The sequence below is a fragment of the Falco punctatus genome (genome assembly GCF_963210335.1).
Source record: "Falco punctatus genome assembly, chromosome: 2".
In the NCBI taxonomy this organism is placed as follows: domain Eukaryota; kingdom Metazoa; phylum Chordata; class Aves; order Falconiformes; family Falconidae; genus Falco; species Falco punctatus.
The window spans coordinates 42,519,389-42,542,700 of record NC_137581.1 but is presented as its reverse complement, the minus strand read 5'-3'; the positions used below and the strand labels follow the sequence as shown (position 1 = coordinate 42,542,700).

Here is a 23,312-nt window from a genome sequence, read left to right as displayed (position 1 = left end):
GACTGGAATTATGACTGACATGAAAAGTTAACAGAGCATAGTACTAACTGCATAGAATAAAAAAGAACAAAGTTAGATCATTTTTTAATTTTCATTTTAATTTCCTAAATGTACAAAATCTCATTTAAATCTCTGTGTCCACATGCCTTTGTTATTTATTGATTTATTTTGAAAGGCACATATAAAAAACAGCTTTTATGTTTACAGTATATGTTTACATTATGTTTTTATGTTTACATTAATAATATGCGTTGTATTAATAGATTAGAGGTATATGCTTCTCTACAATGTTCCATTCAGCTTACCCATTCATATTGTCACACTGACTTTTGTAACTTGGATTAGCAGAATTTAATCATCTAGTAGTATACAAAAGCTAAGCGCACATATAAAGGAGAATGTTAGACGGAAATAAATAACGGAATGCAAGAAGTGGACATACACCAATATGTGATACCAGTAAAACACTTAAACTCCCATGTAGCATATTTTGCCTTTTCTTTAATGGTTTTGTATCATTTGTAATCTTCTTTTCTTTACAAATACTGTTTATCATATGTGTTTTATTACTTACATATCATTATGTCACATGAATGTCATCTATCATCTACATGAAGTTATTCTTTTGCTCTGGTGAACTTTGAAGATGTCCTGTTTTTCTGGGCTTTTTTTTTCTTTCTTAGTTTCTACCAAGACATTTCTCACAGCACACTTCACTTAAACCTTATTTAATTTTACATATTTCATTCTCATATAGGCATACTTTTTAAATAGTTGAAGAAATATTGGACAAGCTATTGTAAATACTGTAAATAAAGGCAAAAATAGGGAAAGATCCTGTTTTTCCTGAGGTAATACTTCTTGCTTTTAAAGATATGTATCTGAGAAGTTTGTAACTGGAAAGTCTACCTACCTCCTTTATCTTCAGTTTATTGGGAATTTTTTAAAAAAAGAAAAAAGTAAGATTGATTAAGACTGTTTCATGGCATTTTGCAAGTTGTGGAAATCACTACAAATGACTTTGTCTTCACATACATAAAACATTTGACAGAATTTATTATCTATTCGTTTGCTGTACATAACTGTCATGAGAAAACGTCTTCATCTTACTTGAATTTCCATTCAAAATGTACAATAACTAAGTTAAATTTTCAGAGTGTGAGTGCCTGTAGTCCTTGTATTAGTGTAATACACAAACAGCAAAACCTACTAAACAAGGTATAGCTTTCTTTTTTTATAAAAGAAAAAAAAATGTCCAATATGTGTATTACAGAACATTTCTCTCTGTTGTGCTTTTTGAAAAGTTTTTTATAATTATGCGTACTTTCTAAGTATACATAGGTGTGTGTATATATATATATATACTCATATATATAAGTAATATGAATTATTGAGGTGTTCTCTTACAAGTGTAAGGCTGCAGCATGGTAAAATACCCCACCATATCTGTTGTATTTAAGCCATTTCTTAATCCAGTATGCAAATGAATTCATAGCTAGGCTTCCTGCATGTAATAATACATCGTCTTTATATTATATTTTTGTTAAGATTTCTTTTTTTTTTTAGGAAGAACTTGGTATGTTTTCTTATTCCTTTTCAGGTATTAGAATACAAGTAAACAGTGTCATGCTTACAAACTGTTAGGGAAAGTTCAAACATCCACTGGCTCCAGCTGCCCTGGCTCAGGACCCTCCTGCCCAGTTGCTGGAGCTCTAGCACCAGCACGATGTTCCCAGGGACCCGGGGTCACTGCTTGGGCTGAGGGATGCTTCTGCTGTTTTCTTATCAGCAGTTTCAATCAGTAGCAAAATTAAGTATGTGTTCCAGACAGGCACAGACACACGCAGATACACACAGGACATGGACGTAGCCATCCACACAGACGGCCACAGACAAGGCGCTGCCCCCAGCAGCCCCCACGTTCAGGTCTCACACCAGACACAGGCACAGGCAGCCACGTCCCCTCCTCTTGGGCTGGCAGAGGCAGAAGGTCACCAGTGCAACACACACACCACACTCTCCAGGTTCACAAGCACATGCACATTTGCAGATCCTTCAAACACCGACACAACCTGTCTGTCCTCCTCACTTGTCCTGGTCCCCCCCAGTAGCTGGTTTTTCAGGATGCAGTAGCTGAAGGTTGAAGACCCCACTGGTTCCAGTAGCTGACACCACAGACCAGGGACATACAGAGCTCTGGTCTGACTCCAGGAGCAGCCCACATGAAGCAGCAACAGAAACATGCTGTTATTACTTGTGAAATAACTAGGTGTTCACAAAAGATGAACTGAGAAGTGAGAAATGGAATGTCCCTTTTGTAATCCTGCTCTTTTTATTGATGATATCATATACCTGTCCTCACCAGCCCTCTGTATGAGTTTCTTCTGCCTTTAGTGCTAGTTTGTTTTCACCTGTATGTTTTCCATAAGGACATTTGTTAAGTTAAAGAATCATTTAGTCATAGCCTTAAAATACCTCAATGCCTCTGACATTCCAAGCAGCTGTCTGCCTACCACTTTTATTCAGATATCTGCAGCTGTCCTCTGAAATCTTGCCTGCTCTATTTAAGTAGCAGTTCTGTCTCAGCTACACAATTCCAGTGTTTTCAAATATCATGAGTGATTTTACTGGGATAGATGATTTTAATGGGATGTTTACTCAGTTACATGTAATACATTTTAATATTCTTATACTTTCGGGAGTCCATTTTTTTCCAGAATATTAACACATTTAGGTTGTTTGTTTGATTGTTTTTTTAACACAAAAACATGTTTTAAAACACTTTGAACATAAATGTAAAAACATAAAAAACATAAATCCAGTGTGTTCCCAGTCATTCTTTAGGTAGCAGTGGGAAAAAATTATAGCATAGTTTACCTTAATTGTAAAATGCACTGATAAACAAGTAATACTACATTAGCTTTATTAGGTCAACACTGTGTACCAATGACCATCTCTGTTATCCTTCTTTCATTCTTTTTAGAAGATTCAACATAAAAAGAATAATGGAATATATAAACAGCATTATCAGCAAAAAGAAGTATCTCTCATCAGAGTCATTAACCTAGCCTAGTAATGAGGTTATCATGGTGGGTTTTCTCGAGATTAGAATACCAAAATAAGACACAGTGAAGAATGAATAACTGAATTTTTCAGTATCTGTTTTGGCAATGTTTATCAGAACTTACTTTTCATTTTAGATTGCTTAAATGGAACAGGCAAAAGTTAGCTGTTTGAAAAAAATATTTAAATCCACTACTTTATAAAACAGAAAACAAGACAACTGATTTTAGGAGCATTAGTTTATCTATTGCAGAAATTCATATTTTCAGTCATTCTAATATATTCCAAGAGTTCATCATTGGATAAATGTTTGATAAACTGCAGAGAGTTTGATTTTTAGTTTCATTCACACAATAATAAACTGAAAGTGAAATGAACTGTTTCCATTCTGAAGAAATATGTATATGTTATATTCAGCTGGCAACACAACATTCTGGGGAGCAAAATCATAATTTATTAGATAATGTTAAGTAACCTCATGAAGTTCAACACCAGGAAGTATAAAGTCCTGCACTTCATCTGGAGGAACAACCCCAGTATATGCTGAGGGGCACCCAGCCGGAAAGCAGCTTGGTGGAAAGAACCTAGGGTCCTTTTTCCTCCTGCACCAAAGATCTGCGTAACAATTATTCAGATATATGGATATGCCAAAATTATACATGCAGATGTGATCCCTCATAACAGGCCTAGGAACAGAGGAAGCCGTACAGAGCAGCCATGCTCTCCGCCCCACTGTCTGCTACATGGCAGACCTTACCTGATGCATTTCTGCTGCCTACAGAGGGGGAGATGTGAGGGAATTATTCTTCCCTGTCTTCATTTGATTTTTGTTTTTCTTGAAGGCACTGGGAAAGGTTTGCCTCAATACTCACTACAGAGTATTGCCAGCAGGTCGAGGGAGGTGATCCTTCCCCTCTGTTCAGCATCGGTAAAGACACACCTGGAGTGCTGTGTGCAGTTCCAGGCTCCCCCAGTATAAAATAGAGAGGGAGCTACCAGAGACTCCAATAAAGAGCCACAAAGATGATGAAGGGACTGAAGCATCTCTACCATGTTAACTTATAACTCTACGAGGTTAATGGAGCTGGGACTGTTTGGCCCAGAGAAGAGAAGGCTCAGGAGGGGATCTCATCAATGTGTATAAATACTTGAATGGAAGGTGCGTAGAGGACAGAAAAAAGTTCTCAGAGATGCCCAGTGACAGGACCAGAAGCAATGGGCACAAACTGAAAGACAAGGATTTCCCTATGAACATCAAGAAACACTCTTGTACTGTCAGGGTGTCTGAGCCTGTGAGCATGCCCAGAGAGGCTGTGGAATCTCTGTCTTTGAAGATATTAAAAATTGTATAGACAAGATCCTGGGCAAGTGGCTGTAGGTGTCCCTGTCTGAGCAGGGGTGTTGAACCAGATGACCTCCAGAGGTCCTTCCCAACCTCAACTGTTCTGTGATTCTGTAACATGATAGTGTAATTGCAGAGTAAAGGTGGAGCTTGGCTAATTACTTCACCAGAGGAATATGAAATACACTGGCTAATGACTAATGAGATAATTACATGCATAAATCACACTAAAATTCGCTTCTCAGCCAGTTCTTACAAGTGTTAACGTTATTACTTGCTTCTTTTCACTCCTGTGAATTCAGTGTGTTTCAGAACATTTAGACTCACAGGCCAATTTACAGTTACAGTACTGTGATTTACCTGTGCATTTCTAAGTAGAAAAAAATCCAGATTGTAACACCATCTGGTAGTTTTTCAGTACTAATTTTGCATCATTTAGTTTCTGGCATTTTTCAGTGTAGTTAACTTCTGAAATTGCTCATTAAGTTCTGGTTTTAAAAAAAAAAAAAAAGAACCTGAAGTGATCTGTTCTGAAGCCTCCACAGCTTCAAATATTAGGGAAGAGCCAGTTATCATGCAGAAGAAAAATGTCATCACCCCACAAACTCCCCACCTTGCCTGTCTGTTCCTCTGGTTCTTATTAACACCTGTTGGTACAACCTATGGGGTCAAGCAGACAGCACAAGGGGTGGCTGCCTTCATAGGTATATTTGAAGGATTATTCTCCCAAGAACACCTCTGTGTCCATCCTCATTACTTCCTTGCTGCTTACTATATTTTCTGACATTACCAGTGCAGAAATTTTATGTCTGAGTAAAGTACACAGAGAAAAAAAAAAAAAAAAAAAAAAAAAAGGAAACCTTGTATATGATCTAGAGAAGAGACATACAGGCATTTGGGCAATTTAGAGAACCTCTAATTTTCTCTAAATTTAGAGAAACTGTAGCTTTTCCCATACACTAACCAGTGTTCTCTGGTCACCCAAGTTTTATTAATGGTTATTACTACTGGGATTGGCTTTGGAGTAAGGCAAATCATTTCATCCAGCACAAATCCTGGATGCTGTTCTGGAGGCAATCCACTGCTGAAACCACCCCCAACAGCCAGTATGGATAAGACTTCAAAAATGTTGGTACCTCCTGTCCTGTGCAGTCCCCCAGCTCTTATTTTGCGTCTCATAAATCTTCATGCCAAATTCTAGGAAATGCTCCAAAAGGCTGTAGTCTCAGGCATAAGAACATCCAAGTATGCTTCAGTACAGCTCTCATCTTATTTTCAACACTCTCAACTGGAAAATCAAATGAACAACATATTTATCTTTTTGGACTACAGAAGGCACCATATAGAGCCCATTGGGTACTGGGTATTAGCTGGCTCCTATCCATGCGAGTCAGGGATAGCACTATTTACAACACATTTACCTTAGAGGGAAGTAATTGCAGTAAAACAGAATCTCCCAGGAACTGAGCCAACAGCTAAGCAGTGTGGATGAGCATCTGTACAGCTATAATGATAAATAATAAAAGAAGGCTGGAGGTAATGGGAAATTGGTGATGTTGCAGTGCCACACTGCTCAATTCACATCATTTAAATGAAATCATGATCAAAAGACCTTATTTATTTCTTATGATACATAATTAACATGCAATTAGATGAACTATGTGTTAAGGATCAATATCAGTCATGCAGTAGATAAACTGCAATACGAAACACTTATAAAATACGAATTAATTTCTTCAAATGTCTGAACACCTTCTTGAGCAAATCCGTGAAGGTTCTAGTCATGGACACACACGTACACACATGTATACACATACACATGCACAAAACCAGATACATGCACTCCCTTTCTCACAGCTGGTGCAGGTCACCACCACCACCCCCAGCAGTGGGTGCTCCACTGACTGCATCCCCCTCCTACAGGACATGCAGCTGTCCCAGCATTTGCTGCTGTCCACTTGTAGAACTTTTATTTTTACTTTTAACACCTTATTTGCACAAGTTACAGTGGGAGCAGGACTGCTTTTAAAAGAGGCATGTGTTTTGCTGATGAGCAAAGGTAGACTAGTATACTGCATGATATAAGTCATTAATACAAGGGGCTTTTGTAAGTTTTAGACCAGATAAAAACATAAAATAAACCATGAATGTTTTATATTGTAAAACATAATCCTGTATTACAAAACAAAACACCCAACACTAAAGGCTTTACCTAAAATGACTGTCAAAAAGCTGTCATTTTTGATCTCTTTTAAATATAAACGTTAGTGGAAAAAGCTGGTATTAGTTTTAGAAAATTCTGATCATGTTGAATAACTGAACATTCCCGAAAGTGTTCTGACATTTATTCATGTTACTTTATGGCAAATCCTTATAACATATTAATTTTAAATATTTTTTTTACTCAAAAATGTAAGATATTTTTGTGTACAAGATACAGATTTTTGGAGTGCTTAAAGGAACTTCTTACAGTCTAACTAGAGTGGTGAACTGCTGCCCTGTTTTCTGTATAGCTCTTTCTTTACCAAGAGATTCTCCTCGCTATCTGTGTCTGTAACCTATTTACATTTGTTCCACTTGAGTAACTGCCTTTTCAGTTCAAAATGTAATGTTGCAGATCACTAGATCAAGGTCATAATTTTGCACCTACTCACAGCAGCATCTTTAAATCTTGAACAAAATGGTCAGAGTACATGTCAGCAACAGCTTTAGTAATAGAAAAATCAGCAGAAAGTCTCACAGGGAAAAAAGAAATAGAAATTTTGTGATTATAAATTTAGAATGCCTACCGTACTTCATGGGTTTAAATACTGAATCATTCTAGCTATGAGGAAAAAAAAGTACCTTTATGATGGAAATGTCTGCCTTGAATCAAAGGTGGGGTCTGGGGCAAGGGGAGATGTTAGGTATTTGTACCTGCTTCTGAAGTAATTTTCACTTTGTGTATACCAAAATTCCTGCAGTTATACTTAGCTGAAATGAATACATTGCTCTCATAGTCTCAGACAGTCTTCTTGAAGTTTATCTGATTTCATGCAGCCTACATCAGGTTGTTCAAAAATACTTGATAACATCTTTGAAAGACAGGCTCTAAATATTTCTTCATTTGACTTAAAACATAGTGTTACAAACAATATTGCAATAAATTTCTTCTTTTTCATGCAATGACCTTGCTATTTGTCTTCAATCATCAATTATGTAAAAAATATGAGAATGACAATTGGCTTTATAAAAAATTCTTGATTTACACTCATTATCAAGGAAATGTAATATGCCTGGCTTCAGAAAAAGAGGAAGTGTAATAGGAAGATAATTAAAAGATCACTTAAAAAGGTTTCACTTGAAAAGGTTTCACCAAAACAATTTCACAATTTCACAAGCTTACAAATGATAATGAAAACAAAAAAAATAGAGATTTGTATTGTGCGATGCTGTACTGACTTTTAGATGAAGGTAAAATAATGAGATCTAGTACTTGTATTATTTCATCAGAAACATTAAATGGTAGAATCACATACACCCATGCTGTGTACACAGAGGAGCTGTCAGCAGCAGTTGGACCATCATGAAAAACTACCCTGATCATTTACAGTATTTTCATTTAAAACATTTTTTCTCTGTAGATCTGTCATTACTTCATAAACCTTTATTAATCAGGGCTTATAATGCCCTTGAAAGTGTGCACAATACACACAGCTAATCTCATCCAGTACTCAGTTGGATCTTAAGTAGAATTTAACATAAAAAAAAATAATAATATTGAAATATATCCGGGACATCAAGAAAAATACTTAACTTATCAGAAGTGGTTTGTGCTGGCACAGTCATGGTATAGGTTTTACATTTGCCACACACTGTTGTTTATTATGCAAATAGCTATTAAATGGATTCTGTTTCACCTCTATGGTTTTTTTTGATACACTTTCCAGTACTTCAGTATTACTCACTGAAATACCTCAGGATTTTTTAGAGATCTATACCTCTGAGAAACAGGTGTTTGTGCATGTGTATGTGTATATTAATTGATTGAGTGTGTAGTATGTTTATTATAAAAGCCTCAATATTCCATGTACTTGCTTTTCTTTAATCTTTCATATCCAATATCTTAAAAGCAGTCTAATGTCATGTTTTTCCTTTTTACCATTAGATGACTAAAAAACCACTGGAGTGATACACAAGTGAAATCAACTATAATAGAATACATTTTTAATGTAATTTCATGTAATTTTATATATGTAGCAGTATTTTAATTTCTAAATTACATTTATAAATTAAACCACTGTGTTATACTGTGGTATTCCATCTGTTTTGTTTTATAGGAAAATATGTCTCTCTCTGCATAATCAGCACATGTGCTGCAGCCAAAAATAAATATTGATTTTTTGCTTTGTTTTGTTTATTCATATCTTCACATTTTTGGAAGAAAATATACCACAATGTCTTCCCAGATGCTTCTTTCCATCCTGCTATTCTTAGGAAATTGGATTTTCCAGTTTTCTGAAACATTTAATCAGAATTACTTTGGTTTTTCCATGGGGATCAGAAAGAAGTAGTTGTCTACAGATGTCTAACATTGGTAAGACATCCTGTCACAGCCTGTGTAGACTGGGGTAGGCAGTACTAACCAACATTGCTAATTTTTTTGAGTCTGCAGTTTGCAGAATGCTTCAGTTAGGAGTTGGTTTTGCTGACTGCCATTACTAGAGCCAACTCCTAATTGAAGCAAGGTTTAAAATATGTTGTTTGACTCAAGATATGAATCTCACCTTAGAAGCAGTGAACGTGAATGGGGAGAGAGACCCTTCCCTCTTTCTACTAGATGCATATGTCCAGGGGATACTCTATAGTCCCTCCAGATCAGGCGGCAAAGAGTGACTCGTGGTCCTGCAATGTAATTATTGTTTATGCATGCACTTGTTCAGAGTTAATGAAATAATGTGAGGCCTGTGTCACAGACAACTAGAATGGTGGGTTTATATCAGGGTTTGGATGCTTAATATTGTGTAGTTCTTGAGCTCAGAAAGCCTGCTAAGATGCTTTCCAAAGTTAGTGCAGGATGGAACGAATCAAACATGCTGCATTCTTATCCGGTCTACCAATGAGAAGTGAATGTTGCACCCAGGTTTTCCTTCCTTTTCTTGTGTCACTGCTCCCACCAGAACATAGTAAAGAACAGATGAATGAAATATAAGCATTCAGGACCAGGGAGTGAGCTGGAGGCCATGCTGTTTGGCAGTATAGATGCATTCTGTTCATCTAGTTACTCTTTGCTCCCAACTGAAAACTGACTGGATGTAGACACAAGGACAATGCAGTAGTTTTACCAGCCCAAAGTCCAGGACTTATGTACAGGTCAAGTACACAACTTTAAACAAATACTTTATGTTGTAAAAGGTAGTAATACATTACCTATCACAATGCTCCCAAGATACTCAGTCTTTAACATCTTTGCCTTTTTTGGTATGAAAACATTGTTGTCTCTTTTTATTTATAGGGAAACTCAAGCACAGAGAGGAGAAAAAAAAAAATCCCCATATTGGATTTAGGCACCAAAATATTAAGTGTGGATATAATTTATCATTAAGTGGCTACTTCCTAGAATGGATTCCTATGTGAAGTGCTTTGCTTTGATTTACAAAACACAGGAGAGTAAGCTCAGTGAATGGGAACTGTGAACTTAAGTGCATTTATCAAGATGTTGTCTACAGCTAATCAAAAGGGAAATGCAGAAGTCAGAGGTGTCCTAAGTCATATGCACTATGCAACTTCTGGATTTTGATCATGATTCCTATCCCTCACCTTCTTTTCCTGACTCTGCTAAAACTGAAAATAAAACACACAGCTCTTCTGCAGAAAAGATTGTAAAAAGCGTTCATATAGGAACATTAGGATAAACATTCTCCTCAAACTCCTGCTCCAGAAGATCTTAAATTCCTTTGTAAAATAAAGAAACAAATAAAAGATATAAAAGTGAAGTTTCTAGAATAGGTCCTGTAAGGTCAACTCTTCACAGACATGATGGGATTCAAACTTTCCGATTCAGGAGCAGACGAGAGAAAGACAAGTTAGGATAAGGCTAAGAACACAGTTGATTGTCTTACTCTATTCCCTGCAACATCCTGGTTTTATGTCAGCACAAGATTCCTTATTATCTCTTTTAATTATGTCAATCTTAGACATCACTTTAAAATGTAATGTTTTCTTCATGGACTACCTACAATCTTTCCTCTCAACCCTCTGTCTCTTAATCTCCTATGTGTTATCCCACATCTTTTGTCCCTCAGTTACATCCTTGGCTCCATTTCTTTGCATGTTTCTCTCTTCTGACTTCTATTTCTCCCTCCAAATTATTCTAAAATATTACAAGTAATGTATGAGTAGTGTGAAGCGGTGCTGTTATTTTAAAGGGTGTAGATAGTGGCCTTCAGAGAAGAAATAATTATCTGCAAAGTCCCTCCCCCATCCCCCCCACCCCACCCTCACTCCCAGGAGTTTGGGGAAATTGCAAAGGAGGCGGTAAAAGGGAGCCTTCTATGAAAAGGCAAAATACGTAGGGCAGAGCATGTAAAAAAACAGATGGGAAAAGTGGCGATGTAGCCATGTATACTGTATGGATATGTCGGTTTGGGGCCAGTAATTGTCCAAATCACAGGGATTTGCATAATTTAAAAACTACCATACAGCTGTGGGTCAGTAACTTACGAAAAATCTCTATATGCAGGCCGTGATAATTTTATTGGAGAATCATTTTAAGTAATATTTGAACCAATATTAAATTCAAGGTTATAATTACTTAATAGCAGGAGCAGAACCATCAATGAGTTGAAAGTAAAAGAACTATTTAATATTAACAAAGTTTTAATTTTATTTTAAAATGTTATGAGTCACACTTTGCAAATTCTATACTTGGTTTACAATTAAGGAGTTATTTTAGTCACCACTCAGAGGGCAGGGTTACTCTTTCAAGAGTAACAGCTTTTCAGGACAGAAATTTTATCTTCGAGTCCTTTATAAAGCACCTTCCAAATGCTCAGTGAAGTACTGGGAATGAACAGCCCCTCGGCTCCTGGATAGCTTGGTGAATGAATGTTGAGAGAATGCTACAATCCATCTATACAAAGTAGTTTGGAACATTTCAGTTCCCTAAATTGAGTAAGTATCCTGGAACATTTCAGTTCTCTGAACTGAGTAAGTATCCCTCCTTAAAAATTATGTGTTTTGAAGATACATCTTCAAAGTTCTCAACTATAGTAGCACAGGAAAGGGAACAGGGTACAATAGCAGGCAGTTAAGGGGCTTGACAAAAAAGCATTTTATTGTCACTGTATCTGTTTCAAACAAGAAAATTAAATCTGCAAGAAGTAGTAATAAAACTATAATGAGTTACAAATGCTGAAAAAAATGTTAACTTGGTTACTTTAGGAAACATGCAGCGGTGGTACTACATAAAAATGTTATCTAATAATTAGAATTTGTGAACATTTAATTCTTCACACCAGAACTCTAGAAAAACAAAAACATTTGGACTACAGTTACTGAAGTATGTTATGTATGTGAACCAGGTTATGCTTGAAAAATGAAGCCTGAAAATAGTTGTTGCCTCCTAAAACTTTTTTGAAATTATCTATTAATTGAAGTTCTTTTAAAATGTCAGTGGTGTTTTATCTAAATTCTCATAAAAAAAAACCAAACAAATGCAGTAGAAATAATTGCCAAGGGTCTATTTCCTTGTCTTTAACTGCCATAGCCTGCGTCATCAAAACCTGTGTGGTCTTTCCCCTTTCATTCTAATGTAGGAAGGTACTAACAACAGACACCAGAACTAGAATGTGGTTCACCTAAATTTTAGTGTTTACACTATAGTTCTGTACAGCTAAACTATACACTTAATGCTCACTATAGTCAATATGGATGGAGATAGTACAGTTGGTCTCGTCAAGACCGACATTTGCTAGACATCTGCAGCTGCGCAGAATCTATTGGCAACACAAACAAACCAAACTGCAGATACGTACATTTTCATGTTTGAAGGTGTATCCTTCCCCGCTCCTGATAGGATGAACTGAATGCATCCTAGCTATCGAAAACAACCAGGAAATTGAACAACAGAAGAAACTGTGTCTGTTATGAGAATATTATAGCACTGTGGCTGTAGTGGAGTATCACTACTCTATTTGTACTGTTTAAATTAATCTTCTACCTATCTGTATGTGCCTGCATTCCTGCACTGCAAAAATATTTGTCTGTTTGTGGAAACATCACATCATCTCACCTTCATGTTACTATCTGCTTTAATCCTTTTCCTTTCATTTCCCCCTCCCCTACCCCACCCCCCCCACCCCCCATTTATTTACCTCTACCTCGTTAAATCTAGCAAATAAACATATGGCCATAGAATTAACCAGTATTTCCAGCTATCACATTATTTATTTTTGTATGCCTTACTACTTCTGCCTGTGTCTGGTTTTCAGTCTGTAATATATGTAGAGAGAGTTGATTTTTCAATTGATTTTTGCAGTGCCTAGCACAACGGGACATATTTGTGAGTGCTTCTATACATACTACCATATTAAACATGATTAATAATGTATATTTTTCTGGCCCTGATATATAGAGCCTGTTTAAATACTGCATTTATTTGTTTTCATTTATTTAAATCAAAAGTAATAAATTTACAACTATTTGCAGTTTTAAGTGCACCACCACATTGTTATTAACACAATAAAGTCACATCAACATTAACAGTAAATTCAACAATAAGCTTTTCATTGATGATTTCAGTTTCCTGCAGCTTCAACACAGTTTAGCATCACTCTTTTCTTTACATGTAGTGTTGAATTTATTTATTTATGTTTCTTCTCCTTCCTGTTCATTTTTTCCCTATACTTCTGACAGTTTTCTGTGGCATCTGATAAAATCGTTACTTCTTGAACCTGTGAAACGGAGGTTTAATCTAACACCACGGGGTCTCCGACAGAAAGATCACTGTTACACGTGCCTGTTATTTAGCTGTACCATGACAAGACTCCTATAAGGTTTTATATGTGTATATATATATATGTCAGTATCTATGTTACTGTGAAAAGCCTACAGAGAAAAAAAAAAAAAACTGTTATAAAGTTTGCTAGACAGTTATACACCCTTTACAACCTGTAGACAGGTTGGAACATATATGGTCTCTCTGTTTCAATCACGTTTCCGGTTTCCTGTTTTTTTTTCTGATATCATACTAGTTTAATAAGGGACTTGCATATTTCTTCTTTTTACAGTCATGTACGTTTTTTAACAGTTTGTAGAGAACAAGTATGGAAGTTGATATGACAACAGAAATGAATGTTTTCATGAAAAGCATGAAAAAGGCAAGATTTCTGCTAAAACAAAAAAAGAAAGCAACATATTTAAAGATGTGTTATGGACTAAAATTACATCAACTTCTACTGAAAAGTAGAGAGATGGAACGTCAATAAAAAATTGAAGTACATACAAAGGTTAAGTTTAATGTGACTCATAATTTACTCTTAATGACTTACTGATTACTTGCTGTAAAGATAGGTGTCCATCATAATCACTCTGACCTGCTTAATCCCCAAGATACTTATAATACCACTGACTGCCTAAAGTCAATTGGTGTCTCTTGTTGAGAATATATTTGGAAAAATATCTCTCACAGTAAAATGATGCAATACCTGCCATATTTCATATTTGTCTGAAGTTTTTACATCGTTTTTACTCACATAAGTATGCTTGCAATCTGTGGTTACTGCCCCACTACTCTTTTAAGTGAAAAAACGGTCTTTTATAAACATCCATTAGTTTCTTATTATCCCAAGTTTTTTAGGGAAACAAGTTACACACTTTCATCCATGATGACAAAGGCTATAACTTGGCATTTTATTATATGTTTTAAGGATGTATTTACGACTAGCATACTTTCCTAGAGCTTTGTGCAGTGAGCTTTTGCAGTTTTCTGCTGTGTTTTGAGCGTCGGTTGGATTGTTGAGTTGTTCCTTCTCCGTCTGTTCATCTTGTTTTGATAGCTCTAGTCATTCCACTGTCTCAGGGGCTAGAAACCAACACCCTCTGTCAATATTGAAAGAAAAAATTGTGATCAGGAATTGCTTTTATTACATACTTTTTAAGGAACTCTTATACTCCTGTTATTATAGTATTTTAATTTCTTTATCTCAAAAATAGAGACTTAAAGATAGACAAATACTCTATTCTCCTTTCCCCGTTTTATTTACAGATTCAAAATTGACATGTATATTTAAAAATATATGCATGTATCTCAGTATAAAATGTATGCATTATATATAAACATATGTATATATGTAGAATATTAACTTGAACTCATGCTTGCATTCAGTTCAGGTTCTCACCTGCCTGCAAGTTTACACCTGATAAGAAAATGTTGTGATGCTATCAGTGATGGACTGAAATTGTATACCTCTATTTTGATGTTGCATTTCACCTCACCATTGCTGGTTTACTCTCAGGCTCTACCATGACAAATGTCCAGTGTCCTACCACAGTGGAGTGCGTGCTGCAATTAACAAAGCAGTTCTCATTTCTTTGAAATCTTTTTCTGACAGTATGGCAGGACTGCTGCAGGGTCTTGCTGGGCACAAGAGGGCTGTCTTTACAGCAGCTGTTGGGTGCTGTGGCCACAGTCCAATCGAGCTGGTATTAGAGGTTTAGCTGGACAATCTAATGGATTTATTCCAGTCTGTAACCTAGATTTATTCCCTTTAGAAATAAAGGTTTGTAGAAATGATTGCAGATAAGGAAGAATCCTGGTGCTTATCCAGTTACTGTCCAAGTAGGGGACTGGAAATCAAGAGAGGTGAGAGATCAATATGGATATGACCAAAGAAACAGTCTGGTTAATCAGCATCAGGAAGAAGATTTTCAGGACAGAGTTCAGGTTTATGCAGAAAATGAATGCTTCTGCCTGGCAGTTGCCTAACATCTTTGTTAACAAAAAGGCCAGCTAATACGAGAACAAGATGACAATGAGAATAACCTATTCTAAAGAGAAGTGTGGTCTTCTACTGCAATGAGGCAAAAACCTCTGTAAAAGGATTTTCAAGAGGTCCCTGAAGTACAAGCCTCTGGAAGAGCTCTGACTGTCACAGTGCACTACAGCAAGCCCCACAGCTTTTCTCACTGAACCAGCCTAATGTACAACCTGCTTAGAAAGTGAATCTGGCAGTGAGCTCCTGGAGCCTTTTTGCATCTTAAGGTATCCTCTGCAGTCAGGCACGCCTGTGTCAGGAACCAAAATGCAGTGAATATTTTTATATGTATATTTTGAAAAAAAGGACTACAACCTCTGCATAAAACTCCAGCCATCTCTCCACAAATCATGCCTCTTATTTGCTACCTTCCAGGGGACCATGTGGTGTGGGTTCAAACTGCTGAGACTGGCATGCAGAAGAAGATACAAAATTGAGTTCAGGATCCAAAAGACTGCTAGAGTGTTGGGTATTGTGAAATCAAAAAATGTTTGCTGACATACCCTTTCACTCCCACTGCAGTTTCTCTGGGGTTTTGCTGGTCAAGCACTGCTTACTTGTCAAATTCCTATTGCATGTATTTTTTGACACCTGATCAGCTTCATCCTTTTCTGCAAGCCTTGTTTCTAAAAGATAATCACTTTCCACAAAGTAAAATAAAGTTTGGAGAGGTTTCTCCATTATAGGGAGCTTAGTCCTCCATATTGTAAAATCTAGGAACAACCACAAGAGAGGATATGGAATTAAAGTCCTGAAGACCAAAGGAGCCCAGGAAGGCTGGACATTCTTCAAGAAGGAAATCTTAAAGGTGCAGGATCAGGCTGTCCCCGTGTGCCAAAAGATGAGCTGGCAGGGAAGAAGACTGGCCTGGCTGAACACAGAGCTATGGCAGGGAAAAAAAAAGGAGGGTTTATGACCTTTAGAAGGGAAAAGTAACTCAGAACTATAAGGATGTCGCAGGGAGAAAATTAGAAGGGTCAGAGCCCAACTAGAACTTAATCTGCCTAATGCCATGGAAGACAATAACAAGTATTTCTATTAATATATTAGTAACAAAAGGGTAGCTAAGGAGAATCTCAATCCTTTATTGAATGTGGGGAGAAACATAGTGACAAAGGATAAGGAAGAGGCTGAGATCCTAAATGACTTCTTTGCCTCAGTCTATAATAGTTAGAAAGGTTGTTCTCCAGGTACCCAGGCCCCTGAGCTGGAAGACAGAGATGGGGAGCAGAATGAATGAAGCCCCCATAATCCAAGGAAAAATGGTCAGTGACCTGCTACACCACTTAGACATACACAAACCTATGGGGCTGGATGGGAATCACCCAAGAGTACTGAGGGAGCTGGTGGAGGAGCTCACCAAGCCAATCTTATTCATTCATCAGCAGTCTTGGCTAACTGAGGAGGTCCCAGTTGTCTGGAACTTAGTAAATGTGATGCCCATCTACAAGAAGGGCCAGAAGGAGTATCCAGGGAACTACAGGCCTGTCACTCTGACCTTGGTACCAGGGAAGGTTCATCTCCATGAGCAGATCAGCTTGAGTGCCATCACATTGCATATACAGGACAACTAGGAGATCATGCCCAGCCAGCATGGCTTTATGAAAAGCAGGTCCTGCTTGACTAACCTGATCTCCTTCTGTGACAAGGTGACCCACTTAGTGGATGAGGGAAAGGCTGTGGATGCTGTCTACCTGGACTTTAGTAAAGCCTTTGACACTGATTCCCACAGCATTCTCCTGGAGAAACTGGCTGCTCACAGCTTGAATGGGTATACTGTACACTGGGTAAAAAGTGGCTGGATGTCCAAGTCCAAAGAGTGCTGGCGAATGGAGTTAAATCCAGTTGGTGGCTGGTCACCACAAGTGGTGTTCCCCAGGGCTTGGTATTTGGCCTGTTTCTCTTTTAATATCTTTGTTAATGATCTGGACAAGGGGATTGAGTGCACCTTCAGTAAGGTTGCAGATGATACCAAGTTGGGTGAGAGTGTTGATCTGCTTGAGAGTAGGAAGGCTCTGCAGAGGGGTTTGGATAGGCTGGACTGATGGGCCAAGGCCACTTCTATGAGAGTCAACAAGAAGAAGTGCTGGGTCTTGCACTTGGGTCACAACAAACCTATACAATACTATAGGCTTGGGGAAGAGTGGCTGTAAAGCTGCCTGACAGAAAAGGACCTGGGGGTGCTGGTTGACAGCTGACTGAACATGAGCCAGCAGTGTGCCCAGGTGGCCAACAAGGCCAACAGCATCCTGGCTTGTATCAGAAACAGTGTGGCCAGCAGGACTAGGGCAGCGATCATCCCTCTGTACAGGGCACTGGTGAGGCCACACCTCAAATACTGCATTCAGTTTTGGGCCCCTCACTGCAGAAGGGATGTAGAGGTGCTGGAGTGTGTCCTAGGAATAGCAACGAAGCTGGGGAAGGGTCTGGAGCACAAGTCTTAGGAGGAGCAGCTGAGGTAACTTGTTTAGACTTGAGAAAAAGAGGCACAGAGGAGACTTTATTGCCCTCTACAAATACCTGACAGGAGGTTGAAGCATGGTGGGTCTCGGTCTCTCCTCTCGAGTAACAAGTGATAGGACAAGAGGAAGTGCCCTTAAGTTGCACGAGGCAAAGTTTACGTTGGATATTGGGAAAAATTTCTTCAGTGAAAGAGTGGTCAAGCATTGGAATAGTCTGCCCAGGGAAGTGGTTGAGTTCCCATTCCTGCAGATATTTAAAAGATGTATAGATGTGGCACTTAGGGACATGGTTTAGTGGTGGACTTGGCAGTGTTTCAGTCATAGAATCGTGGAATAGTTTGAGTTGGAAGGGACCTTAAAGATCATCTAGCTTCAACCTTCCACTAGACCAGTTTGTTCAAAGCCACACCCAGCCTGGCCTTAAACACTTCCAGGGATGGAAATGCTTTCTAATGTCCCGTCTAAACCTCCCCCTGGTGCAGCTTCGAGCCATTCCCGCATGTCCTGTCACTGGATACCAAGCAGAAGAGCTCAGCACCTCCCTCTCTACTTCCCCTCCTCAGGAAGCTGTAGAGAGCAATGAGGTTTCCCTCCACCCTTCTTTTCCCCAAACCAGACAAACACCAGGTCCTTAACCATTCCTTATAGGACATTCCTTCCAGCCCTTTTACCAGTTTTGTTGCTCTCCTCTGGATGCATTTGAGTACCTTAACATCCTTCTTAAATTGTGGGTCCCAGAACTGCACACAATAGTGAAGGTGAGGCTGCATCAACACTGAATACAGCAGGTTAATCACCTGCTTTGACCTGTTGGTTATACTGTGATGCACCCCAGGATAGTTTAGAGCTTCTGCTTTTAATCATTTTCAGAGCAAGTTAATTAATTCATAGCATTTCTGTGATGTCAGCATTTGACAATGTAATACTTTCTTTCTGAAGTATACGTAAATCATAAAATACATGATGGATGAAAAATCAATATTTCAACGTGTTACTAAGTTTATAGATCCAGAGGAGCCAACACTACTTTAAGTAGCTAAACTGGTTTATCTAGTGAAATTCTGTTTGACATAATCAAGGTTTTGCCTCTTCTCCTCTCCTAGGTCCAGAAAATCCTTTTACATTCAAAATCAAATCAGTTGAACTAAAGAATCTATTACTTTGTCAAAAAAAATAACCCAGTTTTATTCCTAGGAAAGGTGGATGATTGTTCTCTTTTTTCAATCTAAATTCTCCCAGTACAACTCCATTTGTATGGGTACAAAGAATAGTCTAAACATTACTAAAAAAAAAAAAAAAAAAAAAAGTAGGCTTAAAATGCAAACCACCTTAGTATAATTCTTATTGACTCCATCTAGGGTAAATTTACGGAATCATGGGCTCTAGAGCTAGATGAGAAATCTCGTGTCATGTGTTTGGATCCCCTGTTTTGTAGGATTCAGTTTAGTATGGTTGAAATGCGTTTGTTCTCAATAATCTCCAGTTAAAGATATCCTAAAAGCTATGCTGATGATAACTTTCAGTGGTTCTGCCAGCTTTTTATTGAATTTTTTTTCCAGTTTAAATATTAATCTTGCAGAGCCATTGCAATCAAAACAGTTTAGAACAGAACAGCACTAGGGCAAGACAGGGTGGTTTTTTGTTGTTGTTTTTGGTGGGTTTTTGTTTTTTTTTTTCTTTAATTACAGTTCTTTGGTGTTTTGTTTCCCATGACAAGTACCTAACCAGAAACAGTGATCTATATGTCGTTAAACCAAATGTAATTCCATGACTTTAATTATGAATGGCTTAATGCTTAACTGTTTTGTGTGTGTTCTTCTAACCCATCCAATTTGAAAAAGCACATTTAAAACAGTATTAATGTCTGATGTGTGGGGTAAATTTTCCTCTCTTTAAGTTAAACAGAAGACTTCTGTTTAAGTAGTTATGTTGAGAGTGACAGTCTGTAAGGAAATGTTAAGCTTTTATTTCATGACTATGTTTTTTTTCATTGATAGTTTTTTATGTAAATAGCAAATAAATAACAAGAAATTCAAAGAAATATATGACATACTGGAAGGTGAAGAGGATTGCAGTGGTCCTTTATTCACACAGTATTTAATTTCACAATCTTAAATAAAATTGTATCATATATGAGGTTTTACCTTGTTAGAAGTAATTCATGCCTAGGAAAAGAAACTGATGGCCACAGCCTCCATCCCAAATTGTGCAATCACAGACTCATAGGATAATTTGGTTGGAAGTGACCTCAGGAGATCTCAAGTCCAACTTCTTCTCAAAGCTATGAGATCAGACAATATCCATTTTCCTCTTGAAAATGCTCAGTTTGCTTGACTGTCTTCATGGTGAGGACATGGCACCATTTTTAAAAAATTATTTGTTTTTTTGTTTGTTTGTTTGTTTAGACAAGCTTATATCCAGCTGTATACTAAGACTTCTCCATGACAGGACTGATGTGTTAACAGAACAGGTGACGTTACTTCATTTTGTGGTTGGGGCTATAAACAGAGGTCGCAGCTGCTTCACTATTTACTGTAGGAACAGGGGAGATACTATAGGTGTTTCCTACAGAGGTGTTTTCTGTTTAGGCTTTGTTGTGTACAGCTGTAGCTGGTGGTTGAGATGGTCTATTAAGTTTTACTCATTTTAAAAGTTGCAGGCTTATTGTCCATGCTGAGAGTCACTAAAGTCAAGGAATGACATTCTTTACTTGGCTCAGTGTTTTTTGAAAAAAGTCTAGAGAATACAAGACTGGTATGATGTGATGCAGCTGGCCTGAATGCAGTGATGGCATGTACTAAAAAAAAGCCTATAGTGACTAGTGATTTCTGATAAAAAACCTAAGTCTAAAGCTCTTCCTGTAGGAAGACTGTCATCAAAGTTAAAAAGATGTCACTTCCATGTTCTTGTTCATGTGATCTTAGCTCCATGGAAAGTCTGTGGGCATTCCACGGTTGGGAACTGAACTGACTGGTGTGAATTAAATAGAATTCAGCCAAAAAAGACTAAAGATATGCTTTTATGCCCATTGGCAAGATATCTATAATGTTTTGGTTTATTCTGTGATCTCTTCTTCATCAAGAACCATGGTAACTTAAGAGGTCTGTTTCTGTCTGCATTGCAGTTTGGAATGTATTATATTCATGTTCTCAATACTAAAGACCATTTCATAGGACTGGTACCTTTTCTACTTTTTTTAAAAAACATTATTATTATTAATATTATTCATATTGTTGCTGTTGTTATTAGTATCATTAGTAATATTACTAGTATTACTGGTATTATTAGTATAGATTAGCAAGGCACCTTACCAGATAAACAGAATTCAGCCACTCCAGGAACTGCTGGATTAGATGCTCAATATGTAAATTAATAAAACATTGTGGCAAACTTAGACTTAACCAATATTAGAAAATATGTAGTTGAGTATAATTCAAAGACTGTATTTGTTATGTTAGTAAGATTTTCTGAAATTGGAATGACAAAGCTTGTAAACTGTACTCTTTAACGTTGAAGTAGACAGCATTATATAACTCACATGCTACAGTTCTAGATTTTAACATTAATAGATTTCAGATGTAAAAAAATCAGGAGTTATAACTTCATTAATACGCATCATTATTATACTCCCTGCAGCACCACCAAACAACAGTATCAAATAATCTGTATTTTTGTTCTTTCTAACCTGAAGATTAATACGTTTACACAATTCTCAATTTTAAATTAGGGGCAAGAAAATAAATAAATATCTCTCTCTCAAAAGAACACAAAAAATGCTTCATCTATCTTATGCCTTCATGAAAATAGCAGGGGGTTTAACACATCCAGTTGAATTGTACATTATTGCTGCTCTGCTCCACTTAGATACAAATTGAATTTAAATTATAACTTTTTTAGTTCAATTAACAGAAGTATTGCTTTCATGATGTTTGTTTGCACTTGGTTCATTGCTTTTATGTTACAAAGAATGAATGAATCCTAAGGGAATTATTTCCCATGGAATTCTAACCTTTTATTATAATCCACATAGTTAGTTGGTAAAGCTTAATAATTATGTTGATCTTTTCTGTAGGAATATTTAAATTCTGGAAATGAAGCACTGTGTGTATGCAAAAATAAATCATGGGTTACATTTCAAATGAATTACCAATGCTTTCTCTTAAGGATCAGCTTAAATCCATCTGTCATTTAAATATTTGTGCTTTTGCTGTATGTTTACTTTTCCTACATTCATGTTACAATTAATGGTATGCATTACTCTCACTTTCTGGAATCTAGTTATTAATTATGCTTCCTTTATCACTCTGTTTTTGTTAATAAACACTTAATTTTATATCTCATCTTTGTATAATACATCCAACTTATTTTTAACAGCAGAGATTTCTTAATGACTTTTTTCATAATTAACTGGTAAGTTATTTTATACATAATGTTCTTTTTAGCTTTTAAGTTCATCTGTGAAAGTAATTCAAATTACTAAGCTCAGAAGAAAATTAATTTGATGGTATATGGAAATGTTCTTTAAATATTTCGCCTGAGATTGTAAGTACAACATTCTGTACTTCCAGCACAAACATGTCTGAAAAAAACTATACGAGTACCTAAAATAAGAAAGAAAATAAGAACTCAAACTAAAATACTATTTCTAATCTTTGATGAAAATATTTCACAGGCTTTTTTAATGCTTTATATAATATTGGAATCACTGCAACAATATATGTTAGCTAGTTGTGCCACTGAACTGTAAAAAGATATTGTAAAGTTAGAGCATACTGTTATTCAGACTTGGAATACTTTGATTTTATAGGGGCCATTTAGGTGGTGGGCGGGGTGTGTGTGTTGAGTTTCCATGGGGATGGAAAGAAGTAATGTATATGTGTACACACATATACACACACTGCAGAGACTACATTATCTACAGAAAGAAAAAAAAAAGATCAAGATGGAACTAATCAGAAAAATAATATTAAAATTTTGAGATTTCTAGGAAAAAATAAAAGTAAGCCAATGCCATGTTTGTACACATTTTGTATGTATTATTCTATTATTATGTCTCACCAGGTGCTACAACTATTGAAAAGTATGATCTCAGAACGAATATATGGATACAGGCTGGAGTGATGAACGGCAGGAGGCTTCAGTTTGGTGTTGCTGTCATCGATGACAAGCTGTTTGTCATTGGAGGCCGGGATGGTTTAAAGACATTAAATACTGTTGAATGTTACAATCCAAAGACCAAGGCATGGACTGTGTTACCACCAATGTCAACACATAGACATGGCTTAGGTAAGAAAAAAAAATGTTTTAAAAAAAATACCACATTTTTTGGATATGTAATTTGTAATGGAAAACAGTACTTTTAAGCTATCATAGCACTCTGAACAGTAGCAATAACTGATTACACTGTTCTTGTTAGATCACTAAGAATAT

At 36.9% G+C, this 23,312-nt stretch overlaps 1 protein-coding gene across 4 annotated transcripts in view; it reads left to right on the top strand.

Annotated features, from left to right (window-relative positions):
- KLHL1 (kelch like family member 1) overlaps nt 1–23,312 on the top strand; it is a 252,713-nt gene that overhangs the window by 176,129 nt on the left and 53,272 nt on the right. For all 4 annotated transcript variants that reach the window (XM_080376862.1, XM_080376863.1, XM_080376865.1 and 1 more), the window contains one exon: nt 22,944–23,168. In XM_080376862.1, coding sequence (XP_080232988.1) covers nt 22,944–23,168 — 225 coding nt within the window. The remainder of the gene's footprint in view (nt 1–22,943; nt 23,169–23,312) is intronic.